At 53.7% G+C, this 18,056-nt stretch overlaps 2 protein-coding genes across 3 annotated transcripts in view; both read right to left on the minus strand.

The window, feature by feature from the left end:
• The window catches only part of KDM6B (lysine demethylase 6B), a 94,627-nt gene extending 89,172 nt beyond the window's left edge, over nucleotides 1-5,455 (minus strand). For both annotated transcript variants that reach the window (XM_083377627.1, XM_083377622.1), the window contains exon 1: nucleotides 5,288-5,455. The gene's annotated coding sequence lies outside the window, so the exon portion shown is untranslated. The remainder of the gene's footprint in view (nucleotides 1-5,287) is intronic.
• A 633-nt stretch (nucleotides 5,456-6,088) lies between these two features.
• The window catches only part of DNAH2 (dynein axonemal heavy chain 2), a gene marked incomplete at both ends in the record, with an annotated part of 106,937 nt that continues 94,969 nt past the window's right edge, over nucleotides 6,089-18,056 (minus strand). Inside the window, 12 exons of the mRNA XM_083378746.1 lie at nucleotides 6,089-6,243; nucleotides 6,384-6,534; nucleotides 6,940-7,014; nucleotides 7,170-7,346; nucleotides 7,561-7,675; nucleotides 9,277-9,428; nucleotides 10,096-10,324; nucleotides 11,192-11,376; nucleotides 13,161-13,352; nucleotides 14,321-14,511; nucleotides 14,615-14,798; nucleotides 17,151-17,299. Of these exons, the coding sequence (XP_083234872.1) occupies nucleotides 6,089-6,243; nucleotides 6,384-6,534; nucleotides 6,940-7,014; nucleotides 7,170-7,346; nucleotides 7,561-7,675; nucleotides 9,277-9,428; nucleotides 10,096-10,324; nucleotides 11,192-11,376; nucleotides 13,161-13,352; nucleotides 14,321-14,511; nucleotides 14,615-14,798; nucleotides 17,151-17,299 (1,955 nt within the window). The remainder of the gene's footprint in view (nucleotides 6,244-6,383; nucleotides 6,535-6,939; nucleotides 7,015-7,169; nucleotides 7,347-7,560; nucleotides 7,676-9,276; nucleotides 9,429-10,095; nucleotides 10,325-11,191; nucleotides 11,377-13,160; nucleotides 13,353-14,320; nucleotides 14,512-14,614; nucleotides 14,799-17,150; nucleotides 17,300-18,056) is intronic.

The following is an 18,056-nucleotide window of genomic DNA, read 5'->3' on the forward strand; positions in this document are numbered from 1 at the left end:
AGATGATAAATATATAAATAGATGGAAGAGAGGGGGAGAGAGAGCGGGAGAGAGGGAAAGAGAGATAGGGGAGAGAGATGGAGAGAAAGGGAGAAAGAGGGATAGATAGATATAGATAGAAAGATAGATAGATAGATAGATAGATAGATAGATAGATAGATAGATAGATAGATGATAGATAGATAGATGATAGATAGATAGATAGATAGATAGATAGATAGATAGATAGATAGATAGATAGATAGAGATAGATAGAGATGTATAATATATATGGAGAGAGAGATGGAGAGATGATAAATATATAAATAGATGGAAGAGAGGGGGAGAGAGAGCGGGAGAGAGGGAAAGAGAGATAGGGGAGAGAGATGGAGAGAAAGGGAGAGAGTGAAAGAGGGATAGATAGATATAGATAGAAAGATAGATAGATAGATAGATAGATAGATAGATAGATAGATAGATAGATAGATAGATAGATAGAGATGTATAATATATATGGAGAGAGAGATGGAGAGATGATAAATATATAAATAGATGGAAGAGAGGGGGAGAGAGAGGGGGAGAGAGGGAAAGAGAGATAGGGGAGAGAGATGGAGAGAAAGGGAGAGAGTGAAAGAGGGATAGATAGATATAGATAGAAAGATAAGATAGATCGATAGATAGATCGATAGATAGATGATAGATAGATAGATAGATAGAGATGTATAATATATATGGAGAGAGAGATGGAGAGATGATAAATATATAAATAGATGGAAGAGAGGGGGAGAGAGAGGGGGAGAGAGGGAAAGAGAGATAGGGGAGAGAGATGGAGAGAAAGGAAGAGAGTGAAAGAGAAATAGATAGATAGAGATAGATAGATAGATAGATAGAGAGAGAGAGAGAGAGAGAGAGAGAGAGAGATAAGAGATAGAGATATATAGATGTATAATATATATGGAGAGAGAGAGATGGAGAGATGATAAATATATAGATAAATAGATGGAAGAAGGAAGGAAGATACAGGGTTTCCTTCCTGAGCAGGGGGTTGGACTAGAAGACCTCCAGGGTCCCTTCCAACGGTCACTAAACGAATGCCTGCAAACCGAGGACTATCTGTACGGGGTAGTTTCTGACGCACCTGCCTCGGGGTTCACAGACAATGGGGTCTGGAGTCAGAGGCTCGTCTGCAGGGGGGGGAAGGGGGGGCAGGTGGCCTGCTCCCTACCCTGCCATTGTACCGTCCCACCCTGCTCACCTGGCCCAGGTGTGACATACGGCTGCTGCTCAGCTGACCCAGAGCTAAGAAGGATTCACTTCCACCCGACACTATCCTGGTTTGGTTTGGTTTTGTCGTTTCGTTGTTTCATATTAAAAAAAACCCCATATTTTAACTTATCCGTTCGTTTTAACACAGGTAGTCCTCGACTTACGACAGTCCACTTAGCGCCCGTTCAAAATCGCAAGGCCCCTGGGAAAAAAAAAAACACACCACACCCCGGCTCAGGGCCGTTTTTCAGCCTTACAACCGTCGCAGCCTTCCCTGTAGCCGTGGAATCAAAAACCGGACGCTCGGCCACCCGTTCGTATTTATGACGGTTGCAGCGTCCCCCGGAGGGGGAGGTCATGGGACCCCCTTTTGCGACCTTCTGACGAGCAAAGTCCACGAGGGGGGGGTTAGACTCGGGGCGGGACGGCCTTGGGAGAGATTGGAGAGCCCTGACAGACTCAGCCGAGCGGTGTTAAAGAGTGGCCTTCTCAGGTTTCCAACCGACTCCAACGAACCAGGCGCCACGGGAATTCAAGCGCAGTTTTCCTGGATTAAATTAAGCGCCAGATTTTTTTTAATGGGGGGCGGGGGGGGGCGGGGCTGGGGAAGGAAGGCTTTGCCAAACTAGCCCAGGGTTGGCAAATCCAGAAACGGCCCTCCTCCCTCTTGGCATCTGTCCCTGCAGAAATCAAAGCCCCAAGGGGCGTGAAATTCACCGCCACATTAACAAGCTCCTAGTCCCTAAGAGAGGCGATATGAGAACCAGGCGTTTGGTAAACATGTTCTCCACACCTGCTCATTAAATCCAAGGCCTTATGGTTCCTCCGGGCAACATATGGGCCTGGAACTGGGGGTGGGGTGGGGGAGAAGAGTTAGGGGGCCTCGGCTAAATGGGCTGAAAACGGTAATTAAGATGGGAATTACAGCCTCGCTCTGGAGAAACAAGAGACCAAGATTGAAGGTTTGGTTCCTAAACAGCTGGCGTTGCATCAGAGGCACCAAAGGAAGGGAGGGGTGGTGGGGTTGAAAATATATATTTTTGCAACCGAGCCAAAATATATATATTAAAAAAATCTAAACCAAACCAAAGCAAAACCAGGCACTATTGCGGCTTTTCTGGACTAAATGCGTTGCGACCATTTGCAAAGTTTTAACTTTTTTCGTGGGTTGTGTGTTCCTTAAGAAGCTTCGTTACCTTCTTCCTAAAGTTGTGTGGACAAACTGTGTCGGATTAGTGTATGAAATAAAATATAGGCGGGGAGTGTTCGCTCGAAGGCAGCAAATCCTTAATTTTTATTTTAAAAAAACAACAACAAACCTATCCAGAATTGGAATCCAGAGCTGGTTGTAGAAACGCACTCTGTACATGCTCAGGCACATAATGGGCTTGAGAGAAAATGGCTGGCTCAAGGTCATCCAGTTGGTTTTCTGACCTGGATAGAGCTAGAACCCGCTGTCGGCCGGTTTCTAGCGTTAACCACTACACCGTACTGTCTGTTTCTTCAGAAATTTTTTTTTAAAAAAAGTTTATTTTTTTCCCCAACCCATTTTTACTTAACTAGTCTTTGGTTGCCCTCTGGTGGACATCCATTGCAATTACAACACCCGTTTCCAACAGCTGTGATCCTAAGGCTGCTGGATCACAACTCCCATTTCCCCCTCCCCAGGGCTCTGCTGGCTGGGGACGATGGGACCTTCCTCCCCGCATCTGGAGAAAAACCACATTGCCAAATGCAAAGCATTCGGTTTTGCGCTGGACAAGCCCACGTCTGCCTCTTCAAGCGTTTGCCATTACCTGAGAAATGGCACTCTGCACGTGCTCAGGAACTACCTGCCCCCTGCCTTCGTGATTGGATTCCCTTGGCCAGCTCTAGAACCAAAGCCAAGCCCAAGTCCCGCACTGGGTCCGGGAGAGTCAAATGTCCATTTCGAGGTGATCGTTGAGACTCTTCTCACCAAGCCAGGATTTAGGGCTTGGATTTACAGCAAACAAACCCAGAAACTAAGGTTTACGATGGAGTGGTTGGATTCAAACCCATGGTTTGGTTTGGCTTGTCAGTGGTTGGGTCCCTGGAAGGAAAGCAGTATTGTGGGGGGGGGGGGGAAGTCAAATATTATGATGGGATAGGACAGTGTTTTTCTAACTTGGGGACTTGAATATGGGTGGACTTCAACTCCCAGAATTCCCCAGCCAGCCTGGCTGGGGAATTCTGGGAGTTGAAGTCCACCCATCTTCAAGTCCCCAAGTTAGAAAAATGCTGATGTAAAATATATTGGTGGGATATTCTGCCTCCTGTTCAGAAATCTGGCTTCTGGGGACCCCCCCCCCAGCAACCTTTATGGCCAAAGGGAGGCCTTGAACCTGGATCTATTGCCCCCCCAATAAATAAATCCACCAGGTCCTGCCTGATTTCTAACTGCTACAGTCTGCCCACTTCACCTCCTGCAGGCAGCTATGGCACAGGGCAAGTCCCCTCAGTCCTGATTGGGCCAAACCACGGCAGGGGTCGGTCAACCCCCTCCAATAGGAAGGTCAGCTGCCAAGAGTGCCCCCTCCCCTTTTCTTCATTTTAATTTCAAAACAACCAAATAGGGGAAAAACAATAAAAAACACCATTTCCGAGTTTTTCCTGTATTATTATTATTATTATTATTATTATTATTATTATTATTATTATTATTATTATTATTATTATTATTATTATTATTATTATTATTATTATTATTTATTATTATTATTATTATTATTATTATTATTATTATTATTATTATTATTATTATTATTATTATTATTATTATTATTATTCAGGCTGGTTCCGAAGCCCAGCAAAGGAAGAAGTAGCCTCTCCAGAATCAAGCTGGTTTGTTTGGGCCCCACAAACCGAGATCGGTCACGCGAGTCGCACTGCACGGCATTGGAGGATTGTTTGGCGGGCGCTGGGTTCGAGTCCCGCGGGCCCCAGAAGGCAACCTTGCCAGGCTGTTGTGTCGGTCACCAGCATCGAGTGCAAACGGGCGGCGTCGCCAAGCCGGCAAAACCACCCCAGGCCGAGGGGCGAGGGGGAGGTTGGCAGAGAGGGGCTCCCCCCACCCACCTACCCATTTTCACGAGGATCCACGATCGACGAAAGGAAGGGACCCCCCACCCCGACCCCCACCCCGCCCGGAGGAGGCTCAAGAATCGACCTCAGCACGTTGCAGGGGCAACCTCCGCCCTCCCCGGCATGGGGAGGGGGCTCAGCCTAGCCTCCCCGCCCCCTCCCCACTCAAAGCAGGGAGATCGGAGCCACCACGCTGCAGCCAGAGGGACCCTCCACGCTGGAAGGGGGGGGTTGAAAGATGCGGCAGCCAGGGGGCAAAAGGAGGAGGGGTCCTGCAAGACCCCCGCCCCATGCTTTCCTCTCCCCCCCCTTGGGACCTTTGCAAATTCACGGAGTAAGGAGGGGAGGAGAGGCGAAGACCCCCCTAATAATTGAGACCCCCCCACCTTTGGGCAGGAAAGCCAGGGGCCAAAAGGAGGAGGGGTCAGGCAAGACCCCCGCCCCATGCTTTTATCCCCCCTCCCCGGGACCTTTGCAAATTCACGGAGTAAGGAGAGGCAAAGCCCCCTCCCCAATTGAGACCCCCCCACACCTTTGGGCCTGAAAGCCAGGGGCCAAAAGGAGGAGGAGAAGGAGGGGTCCGGGAAGACCCCCTCCCCATGCTTTCCTTTCCCCCCCCCCGGGACCTTTGCAAATTCACGGAGTAAGGAGGGGAGGAGAGGCGAAGACCCCCTCCCCAATTGAGACCCCCCCACACCTTTGGGCCTGAAAGCCAGGGTCCAAAAGGAGGAGGGGTCCGGGAAGACCCCCGCCCCATGCTTTCCTTCCCCCTCGCCGGGACCTTTGCAAATTCACGGAGTAACGAGGCAGACCACCGGGCTTTGGGCATGAAAGCCCCCCACCCACCCGGAGACCCCCCCCCCCTTCTGGAATCGGGGTGAGCGGCCGTCCCGGGAGCGAAGTCCGGCGAAGTGGCGCGCTTTCTCCGGCCGCAGCTTACCTGGCACGGCGGGCCAAGCGAAGCCCCCTGCCCAGCCCAGCTCCGGCCGGGGACCCCTCCGCTGGGCCGCACCGGCATCCTCGCCGGGGGAGGGGGAGGGAGGAGAAGGGAGGGGATGGCGGCCCCCCACCCACCCCCGTCGCGCGTGGGGGGCGGCGGTGCCTGGAAAAGTCCCGCCGGTGGCGCAGTTGCATTTCCCGACGCGGCGCTTTCCGCCCCCCCCTCCGCCCCCCCTCCCGGCTGGTGTCACTCAGCCTCCCTCCGCCCCGCCCCCCCACTCACCCCGCCCCCCCTGCTCCGCGCCTGCCCAGGGGAAGGGGCACCCCGAGGCATGTAGACCACCCTGGCTTGGCTAGGAAAGGAGCCCCCAGGGGCCCAGCTGGCAGCCCCCTCCCCACTAGGTCTCCTGCATGAGCCGGACCCCAACTTTCCCCCCCCCCCGCAGCTTCTTTAGCCCCCCTCTAAGTGCCCTGGGCATCGGAGGGACTCTTGTCTCCAGCCAACCTTGTCAAGGGTGGGGGGTGGGGGTCACCCCAAAGCTATCTCTGCTGCCCTGGATTTGGGGAGCCTCTCAAACCCCCCCTTTTTCAAGCACGTGGGGTGTGTGGGCCAAGCCAGGCTGGGGACCCCCGAGAGAGGCAGGTGGGGGGGGGGACGGGGGGAGGGCATGGCAGCTAGAACCAACCGGTCACCAAAACCAGCTTTATTTCATTTCCTAGAGGGGGGGTGTCGGGGAGGGGGGGGTGTCAGAAGCCAGGGAGGGGTGGGGTCCCGCAGCTGCCCTTCCACCCACCGCCCAATTCACGCATCCAGGCTCATCAGCAGGGCGGTGCCGCGCTTGATCCAGTGGTCGGGGGGCACGGCTCCGGAGCGCAGGTCCACGCCGATGACGAAGGAGGGGCGCCCGGCGGAGCCCGCCCGGTTGGGGTAGTAGTAGCAAGGGCAGGAGTAGATGCCTGGAAGGGGGGGGGAGAGAAGAGAGAGAGAGAGGGGGGGTGGGAGAGGGCCCCAGAGGTCAGTCTCGAGGGGAGGGGGCTGCGGCGCTGCCCCCCAGGCCCCGCAGACCCCCCACCACCACATCCCCGGAGACCCCCACCTTTGCTGCTCTTCTTCTTATTCTCCACCGGCTTGAAGTGGATGGTGGGGATGGGGCAGACCAGCTGCATGGGCTCGGCCTCCACCAGGCAGGAGTTCTTCTTGTCCCAGCCGGCCCCCTCCAGGAAGAGGCCGCGGATCCAGACCCCCTCCTGCATTGGGGGGGGAGGGAAGAAGGGGAGGGCAGAGGGTGAAGCAGACATCCGCGGGGGGGGGGGAGGAGAGGGAAAGAGAAGGGGGGAACCTGCCCCAGGGGAGGAGGGGGCTTCCTTTGGGGAGGGAAGGGGGGGTGCTCACCAGAGGAGGGGAGGGGGTGTTTAGCTGGGTAGGAGGGGAGGGAAGAGGGTGCTTAACTTGGGGAGGGGAGGGGCACTTACTGAGGGAAGGCAGGGGCGTAGTTGAGGGAAGAGGAAGGGACGGGGGGCTTCCCTTGGGGCAGGGGGGGAAGGGGGCAATTACTGGGGGTTTACTTGGGGGAACAGGAGGGGAGGGGGTGCTCAACGCTCACTGGGGGGGAGAGGGGAGGGATTCTTATTTTGAGGGGAGGGAGCACCCACCTTGGGCGGGTACACCAGGTTGTTGTCATCCACGGTGGACACGATGAACTCCCAGCTCAGGGTGTCCACAGAGATCTGCCCCAACCCCAAAAATATATATATATATATATTAAAAAAAGGGTGTGTCGGGCACCGAGGACCCGGGGGGGGGGCAGCAGCACCCACCTCGCCCGCCCGGCCCACCCGCTGATCCACCCCCTCTCCCCCAGCATCCCCGCGCCCCTCCCTACGTTGTTCTGCCGGGCGGCTGCCTGTAGCACGGCCGTCAGGAATCCGGTGGGGAAGGTGAAGCCGGAGAGCCAGAAGAGGACAGGTGGGTGAGCCGTCTTCGCCCAGCGGGCAAACTGCTCCACCCGCAGGCCCAGGTCCCGGGTCCAGGCCGCCAGGGGCTTCTGGGAAGAGTAGGCCTGTGTGTGTGTGAGGGGGGAGGGAGGAGACACGGAGAGTTGAGAAGGGCCCGGTCCCTGCAGCGGCCATCCAAGGGAACGGTGTTGCAGTGGCCAAAGTCTCCCTTGTTTCCAAAGCTGGAGACCGTGGGGCAGAAGAGACCCCCACCCCTCAAGGAAGGGGCATAAAGGAGGAGGGGGCAGCCACCAGCAGCAGGAACCAGGAGCCCCCTACCCTTTCCCACATGGGGGGCACACGGGCGTCAAAGATGCAGTTGAAGATCTCCTCCAGCTCCGTCGACATGACCACCAGCCCTTGAATGCCTTTCTCCAGCTCCACCAGCGATGAGCTGCGCCGGGGTCAGAGCGGTGGGGGTGGGGAAGAAGGGGAGACAATTTAGGCCTTGGGGGGAGGGGGCGTCAAGCACACCAAAGCCCATGCTCCCCAAAGAAGGAAGAGGAACACTTGGTAACAATCTCTTCCCACGCGTTACACACAACCTAATTTTGCCTTCATCTGCCTTTTTTTTCCCCCATCCTCGGCCCTTTCGCTTCATCATCCACCCCGTAAAAGTCTATTTAGCTGGTCCTCCAGTTACAGCCACAGTTGAGCCCAAAATTTCACTTGCCCAGCGAGGCAGCCGTCTGGGGACTTTGGCCCCCATTTGCCACCTTTCTGGCCCCCGTTGTTAAGTGAATTGCTGCAGTGGTGAAGTCACACGGTTGTTAAATGAATCTGCCGTCTCCGTGGACTTTGCTTGCCGCAAATGGGGATCGCAAAGCCCTGGGACGCTGCCACCGTCGTAAGCACAAGTCTGAGTTTTGATCACGTGACTGGGGGATGCTGCGAAGGTTGCTAAGGGTGAAAAACATTTCATAGGTCACTTTTTTTTAGCGTCGTAACTTTGAACGGTCACTAAGCAAACCTTTGTAAATCAAGGACTTCTTGTCTTGATAGTTTAACTTATCTCTAATTATACCCTGTGAGTTTACACTTTTCGACATTCCCGTGGCATTTTATTAATTTCTTTTCATCCGTTTTATTGAGAACCACGGTTATAAAATTCATTTTATACGCACTAAGTCAGAATTCTGTGGTATGGAAGAAAAATCTGCATAGTTCTTTGTTACCTGTGCAGCCAGGTAAATATGGTCCTAAGTTTCTCATTTCAGTGCTGTTGTAACTTTGAATGGTCACCATATGAACTATTGGAAGACGAGAAATTCCCGGGCATATTTCCCTTCTCTGCCTGTTTTTTTGTCATCCACGGCCACTTCCACTTCATCCTTCCAAGCATGCTTTTTCATTAAACTTGACTGCGCTTACCTTAAAATTTCATTTTTTAAAACCTCTCACCCCTTGTTATGTTACTCCTTGTAATTCCAGGCTGGCTGGGGAATTCTGGGAGTTGAAATCCAGGCATCTTAAGCTGCCCGTGGTTGAGAAACGTGGTTCTAAGTGCTTAAACTATCATCATTCACCGCAATGAACCAAACTGCCAGGTGGAAACAGGCCATTCTCGCTTCAGGACGCCTGCAGCCAAGTCCTCGACTTATAACGGTTCGTTTAGTGGCCGTTCAAAGTTACAATGGCAGTGAAAAAAGGGACTCCAGTCTGTTTTTCACACTTAATGACCGCTGTAGCATCCCCGTGGTCACGTGATCAAAATCCAGACGCTCGGTAACTGACTCGTATTTACGACCCAAGGTCAGGTAGTCCCCTTTTGCGACCTTCTTGACTCGCTTAACAATTGTGGCCTGAAAGCTCGTAAAATGGGGGCAAAACCCATTTAACAACTGTCTCACTCAGCAACGGAAATGTTGGGCTCAGTTGCAGCTGTAAGTTGAGGATTGCCAAGGGAAGAACTCTTGATGTTTTGACCCGGGAATGCTCAATGACGGAGACCCCAAACCGGAGAACCTAACCCTAACCGCCCCACACACCCCTCACCTGATGATCTGCAGCAAGGAGTTGTAACGCTGGATCTCTTGCAACAGGACCACGTTGAGAGGGGAGGGATCGGTGGAGAGCACCTTACAGGTGCCCTCGTAGTCGATCTCCTCCGGGATCTTGCTGCGCACATCAGATGAGAGCTCCAGCACCTGCGGGGGGGGGGGCGGGGGGAAGGGGAGGTGGGACACAGGGATGGGAGGGAGGACACACACAAGAGCAGGGGTCTTTAAACGTGGTCCTTTTATGACTTGTGGACTTCAACTCCCAGAATTCCTCAGCCAGCGTGAGGGAACTACGACTCCTTTATGACTCGTGGACTTCAACTCCCAGAATTCCTCAACCAGCGTGAGGGAACTACGACTCCTTTATGACTCGTGGACTTCAACTCCCAGAATTCCTCAACCAGCATGGAGAACTGAGGGCAGTGGGGGTGGAGGTTAGCCAGGTTTGAACAATTCGGAGGGTTTCTTTCTCTTTGATGACTTGTGGATTTCAACTCCCAGAATTCCTCAGCCAGTCTGAGGGAACTACGACCCTTTGATGACGTGTGGACTTCAACTCCCAGAATACCTCAGCCAGGCACGCTGGCTGAGGAATTCTGGGAGTTGAAGTCCACGAGTCATAAAAGGGCCAAGGTGAAGAGAGACTTGTCAAGTCCCTGGCTTACCACCAGGGGGAGCTGAAGAGAAGAGCAACAAAGATGACCGGCAACCACGCTAGGGTAAACCCGGTTTGCGGGCAGCACCTTGGATGTCTGCCCAAGGTGCAAACAGTTCAGACCGTGCCAAGCTGGGCTTGGGGAAGAGGGTGGGGTACCTTGTCCTCGCGGCTCTGCCCGGCCACCCCTGTGGGGGTGGTCTGGGGCTGGAGGGAGAGCAGAGTTTCGAAGAGGGTCCGGGCCTCGGTGATCTGCGAGGCCACGTCAGCGTTGGGGTGCTGGCCGAAGGCCTCCGGGGGGTCCATGCCAGGCAGCAGGCTGATGTAGTCCTTGTAAGAGGACAGGTTGCCATCCTTGGGGATGTAGTAAGTGTCTAACGCCGTCAGCCTGCAGAGAGAGGGAGAGGGAGAGGAAGAGAGGTAGAGGGAGGGAGAGAGAGAGGGAAAGAGAGAGAGAGAGAGGCATGAAAGCCAGCTGAGTGACTCTGCGCCAATCACCAGGTGACAGCGAGTTCTAGTCCTTCCTTAGGCATGAAAGCCAGCTGGCTCACTGTGGGCCATCACTAGGAGACTATGAATTCTAGTCCCACCCTAGGCATGAAAGCTGGATGGGTGACTTTAAGCCAATCGCCAGGAGACGATGAGTTCTAGTCCCGCCTTAGGCATGAAAGCCAGCTGGGTGACTCTGGGCCAATCGCTAGGCAATGGCGAGTTCTAGTCCCATCTTAGGCATGAAAGCCAGCTGGGTGACTGTGGGCCAATCACCAGGTGACGGTGAGTTCTAGTCCTGCCTTAGGCATGAAAGTTGGATGGGTGACTCTGGGCCAATCACCAGGCGACGGCGAGTTCTAGTCCCGCCTTAGGCATGAAAGGCAGCTGGGTGACTCTGGGCCAATCACCAGGCGACGGCGAGTTCTAGTCCTGCCTTAGGCATGAAAGCCAGCTGGGTGACTCTGGCAGGGTGATTTTGTCCCGGTCTCTCAGCCCAACCCACCTCACAGGGTTGTTGTTGTTGTGGGGAAAACAGGAGGAGGAAAGGAGTATGATATATGTTTGTTCCTCCGAGGTACTTCTACAGTAAATAAACTCAGGATAAAACTGCCCGGAGTGTTTCCTAAATCAACCTTAGACGTTTGGTTTCCATCTGCGCCAGCGGAGATCCAGGTTGGGTTCTTCCTGCTTTGTTCCCTCCCCGGCCCCACCAGCCCTTGCAATCTTACACAGACACACACAGACACACACACACAATCCCTACTTGTAGAAGGGGGAAGCCACAGTCTGATCGCAGAAGTAGTCGTTGATGTAGGTGGTCAGGAGTCGCCGGTCCCAGTCGTCCGTCACGTGGCCACCATAGTTGACCCCTGCGATCAGATACTTCAGAGCATCCCAGGGGGTCTCTTCGTACTCGTCCAGGTAGAGGCTCAGGAGATTCTCGGACACCTGGCGGACAGGGGAGCGTTGAGGGTGTGGGGAAGGGGGAAGACGAAGGGAGCCCTGGCGTGTTCTAAGGTCCAAGCCAAGAAGGAGATCCACCAAATGGGCTTTTCCCAACCACTTGAAGGCAGGTGGATGGAGACTCCTCAACGCTCCAGGGTCAGGGTCAGGCCGCCAGGCCACCAAGGGTTGGGGTTTAGGGTTAGGGTTAAGGTTAAGGTTAGTGTAGGATTAAGGTCAGGCCATCAGGCCACAAAGCCAGAGTAGGTTAGCATTAGGGTTAAGGTTAGGGTTAGGGTTAGGGTTAGGATTAGAGTTAGGGTTAGGGTTAAGGTTAAGGTTAAGGTTAAGGTTAAGGTTAGTGTAGGATTAAGGTCAGGCCATCAGGCCACAAAGCCAGAGTAGGTTAGCATTAGGGTTAAGGTTCGGATTAGGGTTAGGGTTAGGGTTAGGATTAGAGTTAGGGTTAGGGTTAAGGTTAAGGTTAAGGTTAAGGTTAAGGTTAAGGTTAAGGTTAAGGTTAAGGTTAAGGTTAGTGTAGGATTAAGGTCAGGCCATCAAGCCACAAAGCCAGAGTAGGTTAGCATTAGGGTTAAGGTTAGGGTTAGGGTTAGGGTTAGGATTAGAGTTAGGGTTAGGGTTAAGGTTAAGGTTAAGGTTAAGGTTAAGGTTAGTGTAGGATTAAGGTCAGGCCATCAGGCCACAAAGCCAGAGTAGGTTAGTATTAGGGTTAAGGTTCGGATTAGGGTTAGGGTTAGGGTTAGGATTAGAGTTAGGGTTAGGGTTAAGGTTAAGGTTAAGGTTAAGGTTAAGGTTAAGGTTAAGGTTAGTGTAGGATTAAGGTCAGGCCATCAAGCCACAAAGCCAGAGTAGGTTAGCATTAGGGTTAAGGTTAGGATTAGGGTTAGGGTTAGGGTTAAGGCTAAGGCTAAGGTTAAGGTTAAGGTTAAGGTTAGTGTAGGATTAAGGTCAGGCCATCAGGCCACACAGCCAGAGTAGGTTAGCATTAGGGTTAAGGTTCGGATTAGGGTTAGGGTTAGAGTTAGGATTAGAGTTAGGGTTAGGGTTAAGGTTAAGGTTAAGGTTAAGGTTAGTGTAGGATTAAGGTCAGGCCATCAAGCCACAAAGCCAGAGTAGGTTAGCATTAGGGTTAAGGTTAGGGTTAGGGTTAGGATTAGAGTTAGGGTTAGGGTTAAGGTTAAGGTTAAGGTTAAGGTTAAGGTTAGTGTAGGATTAAGGTCAGGCCATCAGGCCACAAAGCCAGAGTAGGTTAGTATTAGGGTTAAGGTTCGGATTAGGGTTAGGGTTAGGGTTAGGATTAGAGTTAGGGTTAGGGTTAAGGTTAAGGTTAAGGTTAAGGTTAGTGTAGGATTAAGGTCAGGCCATCAAGCCACAAAGCCAGAGTAGGTTAGCATTAGGGTTAAGGTTAGGATTAGGGTTAGGGTTAGGGTTAAGGCTAAGGCTAAGGCTAAGGTTAAGGTTAAGGTTAGTGTAGGATTAAGGTCAGGCCATCAGGCCACAAAGACAGAGTAGGTTAGCATTAGGGTTAAGGTTAGGATTAGGGTTAGGGTTAGGATTAGAGTTAGGGTTAAGGCTAAGGTTAAGGTTAAGGTTAGTGTAGTATTAAGGTCAGGCCATCAGGCCACAAAGCCAGAGTAGGTTAGGATTAGGATTAGGGTTAGGGTTAGGATCAGGCCAGAAAGCCAGGGAGGAGAGGCCCCCGAGAGACCATCCTCTCAGTTCCCAATGGCTCTCCTGCCCTGCCTGCCTGCCTGTGTCGCTGAGCCCACCTCAAAATCCGAGTCGTTGAAGCCGTAGATGATGTTCCAGCCCAGCTGCAGGAACTTCTTGCGTTCCAGCAAGACGCTGTGGAAGAAGCAGAGGGCGAAGAGCAACTTCTTGTACTTGCTGGGCTTCGTGCAGCGGTTGAACTGGGCGTCCGTGATCAGCTGGTACAACCGCTTCATGTTGGCCTTCAAGCCCTGCGGGAGACAAGCCAGGAAAGCTGGTTTGGGAAAGCTGGTCAGAGCCACAGTCCAACCTTCTTTGGTTCTTCAAGGACCAAGGGTTTGGGTGGACAATGGCTGGCCCTTGGGGCTAACAGTGTTTCGGGGTCTTGCAAACACCCCATCGAATCACTCCGAGGTTGTATGTTTGTCTAAAACGGAGATCTCCAAGCCTGGCGACTTGAAGACTTGTGGACTTCGACTCCCAGAATGCCCCAGCCAAGAAATTGCCAGATTTCAGCATGGATAGGACAAGAAGCAAAGGCAGCTAGGATACGCATATTTTCAACAGGGTAATTTCGTTAATAGACGGTGGGTGTGTGGTAGATGTAATATATCTTGACTTTAGCAAAGCAGGGGAGAAAAAAAACAACAGCCAGCTAAGGAATTCTGGGAGTTGTTCCGTAAGGCTTTAAGTAGACAAGGTTGGACACCCTTGGTATAGAAAGAAGACCCTCATCCTCTATTCCAGGAGGTCTCCAAACTTGGCCCTTTGATGACTTGTAGACTTCAACCCCCAGAATTCCTCAGCTAGGCACGCTGCCTGAAGAATTCTGGGAGTTGAAGTCCACAAGTCATCAAAGGGCCAAGTTTGAAGACCCTTGCTTGTGGACTTCAACTCCCAGAATTCCTCACGCCGGCGGAGGAATTCTGGGACTTGAAGTCCACAAGTCCTAAAAGGGTCACAGTTCCCTCACGCTGGCTGAGGAATTCTGGGAGTTGAAGTCCACAAGTCATTAAAGGGCCATAGTTCCCTCACGCTGGCTGAGGAATTCTGGGAGTTGAAGTCCACAAGTCCTAAAAGGGCCAAGTCGGAACACACACACACACACACACTGACCGCTTGGGCCCGGAGAAGACCACGCTGCGGGGATGGGCCCATGCGGGGCTTCCTCGGGGGAGACTCGCCCCCTCTCCCCCTCCCAAGGGCTGCCCTCTCTTACCGTGGGGGGCTCCGTCGTCATCTTGATGCCTGCCTGCAGGATAGAGATGGGGAATTCGGGGTGGGGGCTGGAGCTGAGCCAGAGACGGAAAGATGGGTGGGGCTCTTCGACCTGCAGCTGCTCCACCAGTTTGTCCAGCTGGGGCATCCAGGAGAGGGAAAGGTGGCAGTTGGCCAGGAAAACCCAGTTACCTGAGAAGGGGGGAAAGGCCCCAGGAGACTCAGCAAAGAACGTCCGGGATTTCGGAGCCAGGAAGAGGAAGGCGCCCCTTCCCGGGGAGGGCCCGGCACTCACCCTGTTGGACCCCGTCCTTAATCATGCGGGTGGCGATGGGGGCCTGGCCCTGGCCCAGGGACAGGGCGTGGAAGCGCTGGGCCATGCCCGACTGCTCGGCCAGCTGGAGCAGGGAGGAGGTGGGGTCCACGCCGGGGGACAGCACGAAGATCAGCGGGGTCTTCGTGGTGGAGTCGTCCACCACCTGCAAGCAGAAAGCAGAAGCTGGGGAGAGCGGCCTTCCCAGGATTTGAGGGGCTGCCCCGAAGGAGGAGACGGGTGGTACCTGGCTGAATAGTAGCAACTGTGGAGAGGGATCTTGGGAGTCCTAGTAAACAACCGCTTAAATAGGAGCCGACGATGGTGTGTGGCTGCAGCAGAAAAAGCCAACGCAGTGCTAGGCTGCATTAACGGAGGGACGGAATCAAGATCACGCGGAGCGTTAATACCACTTTGCAAGGCCTGGCTAAGGCCACACTGGGAATACGGCGTCCAGTTTTGGTCACCACCATGTAAAAAAAGAGGTTGGGACTCTGGAAAGAGTGCAGAGAAGAGCAACGAAGAGGATCCGGGGACCGGAGGCTAAAACACACAAGGAACAGTGGCTGGAATTGAGGATGTCCAGTTTAATGAAGAGAAGGACGAGGGGGGACACGATGGCAGTCTTCCAATATTTGGGGGGCTGCCCCAAGGATGAGGGGGGTCAAGCTATTCTCCAAAGGGCCCGAAGGCAGGAGAAGAAGCGACGGGTGGAAACTCATCCAGGGCAGAAGCAGCCTGGAACTAAGGAGAAGCTTCCTAACGGTGAGGATAATTCACCAGTGGAACTCCTTGCCTCCAGAAGTTGTGGGTGCACCAACACTGGGGGGGGGGTTCTTTAAGAAGAGACCAGACAGCTATTTGTCCGGAACTGAGTAGGATCGCCTGCGGGAGCCAGGGGTTGGACTAGAAGACCTCTAAGGTCCCTTCCAGCTCCGAATCTACGATTCTAATGCAATCAGTGGAATAGCTTGCCTCCAGACGTTGTGGGTGCTCCGTCCCTGGAGCTTTTTAAGAAGAGACCAGAAAGCCACTGGTCTGAAAATGGAATAGGGTCTCCTGCTTGAGCAGAGGGTTGGACTACAAGACCTCTAAGGTCCCTTCCAGCTCTATTCTGATTGATTGATTGGTTGATTGATTGATTGATTGAGATGGGCAGGAAATGCAGCAGCTCTCCACTTAGGAGCAAAATGAACCATGGCAGAAATACAAGAGGATCTTTCTCTTTCACTCTCTCTCTCCCCCTTTCTCTCCCTCCTTCCCTCTTTTTCCCTCCTCTCCCTCTCTCTCCCTCCTCTCTCCTTCTCTCCCTCCCTCTTTCTCCCTCCTCTCCCTCTTTCTCTCTCCCTCTCTTCTTCTCTCCCTCCTTCCCTCTTTTTCCCTCCTCTCCCTCTCTCTCCCTCCTCTCTCCTTCTCTCCCTCCCTCTTTCTCCCTCCTCTCCCTCTTTCTCTCTCCCTCTCTTCTTCTCTCCCTCCTTCCCTCTTTTTCCCTCCTCTCCCTCTCTCTTTCTCTCCCCTTCCCTTTCTCCCTCCTCTCTCCCTCTCTCCCCTCCCTTTCTCCCTCTTCTCCCTCTCCCTCCCTCTTCTCCCTCTCCCTCCCTCTTTCTCCCTCTCTCTCCCTCCTTCCCTTTCCCTCCTCTCCCTCCCTCTCCCTCCCTCCTCTCCCTCTCCCTCCCTTTCCTCCTCTCCCTCCCTCCCTCTCCCTCTGTCCCTCTCTCTCTCCCTCCTTCCCTCCTCTCCCTCTCTCCTTCTTTCCCTCCCTCTTTCTCCCTCCTCTTCCTCTCTCTCTCCCTTTCTCTCCCTCCCTCCTTTTTTCCCCTCCTCTCCCTCTCTCTCTCCCTCTCTCTCTCTCTCTCCCTCTCTCTCTCCCTTTCTCTCTCCCTCCCTCCCTTTTTCCCCTCCTCTCTCTCTCTCTCTCTCTCACACACACACACACACACATACACACACACACACAAACACACACACACACACACACGGAATGCCTGTGAGCCTTATCTGGTCTTTCCCAGAGGAAAAATGTCACTCTGGGCAGATTCCTGCACTACAGGCAGAGAACAATAAAGTACAGGGAGTCTTTAGCTTATGACCACAATCGAGGGCAACACTTCCGTTGCTAAGCAAGGCAGCGGCCGGGTCCCACTTTAGGACCTTTCATTGCCGCGGTCCTCAAGCGAGTCCCCGCAGTTGTTAACTGAGTCACGCGTTTGTTAAGTGAATCCGGCTTCCCCCTGGACTTTGCTCGCCGGACGGTCGCCAAAAGGGGGATCGCGCAACGCGCAGCTGTCGTAAGCACGGGTCAGCTGCCGAGCGTCCGGATTTTGATCAGGCGACCACGGGGGGGGAGGGGGGGACGGCTGCGACGGTCACCAGTGTGAAAAAGGGAAATAAGTCAAATTTTCCGGTGCCGTCTTAACTTCGGACGGTCGCTAAAACGAAAGGAACTGTGGCACACGGGGAAAGATATCGGGGGTGGGGTGGGGGGTGTCTCCTGGCAGGGGAGGGATTCCTCGCTCACCGACTTCATGTTCAGCACGGGGGGCTCGATAAACTGGGAGCCCAGGTTGGAGACGATGAAGGCCGTGACGCAGAAGGACACCCGGTCCGGCCGCAGAGACCGGACCACTAGCATGCGCTGCATTTGGTTGCAGGAGTTTTCCCACTCGCCTGGAACAGGGTGGGGGTGGGGGTGGGGGTGGGAGAAAAGGCAGGAAGAGACGGTCAGTGGGGCTGGAGGAAGCCGGCCTGGGCCAGAGAGCCCACTGTCTCTCTGCCTCCCACCCCAGATGGTCTTCAGGAGTTCCCCCCCCCCAGGTGACCTTCTCTGCACCCCGGGAGCAGAGCAATGTCCTCGGCTTGCTAAAGGGGGCTTTGGGGGGCCTGGGTCTTCTTGGCAGGCCGCGAACCCTTCTCCCTGCTTTGGGCTCAGACTGCGGAGTCCTTGGGGGGGGTCTCCGAGCCGGGCGGTTTCCTTGCAGATGTTCCAAAACTCAGCGAGGGAATGTCATCAGTGCCGGAAGGGGGTGGGGTTTCTGGAGAGGAGGGGGAGGAGGAGGAGGAGGAGGAAGAGGAGGAGGAAGAGGAAGATTGTGGGGTCCTTGGTACTCTCTGAGATTAGCTGTTTTCTTGCAGACGTTTCATGACCCAACTAGGTAATGTCATCAGTCCGAGAAGGGAGGGGGAGACAAGGAGGAGGATTAGGAGGAGGAGGAGGAGGAAGAGGAGAGGAGGAAGAGAAGAGGAGGAGGAGGAGGAGGAGGAGGAGGAAGAGGAGAGGAGGAAGAGAAGAGGAGGAGGAGGAGGAGGAGGAGAAGGAGGAAGAGGAGAGGAGGAAGAGAAAAGGAGGAGGAGGAGGAGGAAAACCATGTGATTCTTGGTGCTCTCTGAGATTGACTGTTTCCTTGCAAATATTTCATGACCCAAC

The sequence above is a fragment of the Vipera ursinii genome (assembly GCF_947247035.1).
Source record: "Vipera ursinii genome assembly, chromosome: Z".
In the NCBI taxonomy this organism is placed as follows: domain Eukaryota; kingdom Metazoa; phylum Chordata; class Lepidosauria; order Squamata; family Viperidae; genus Vipera; species Vipera ursinii.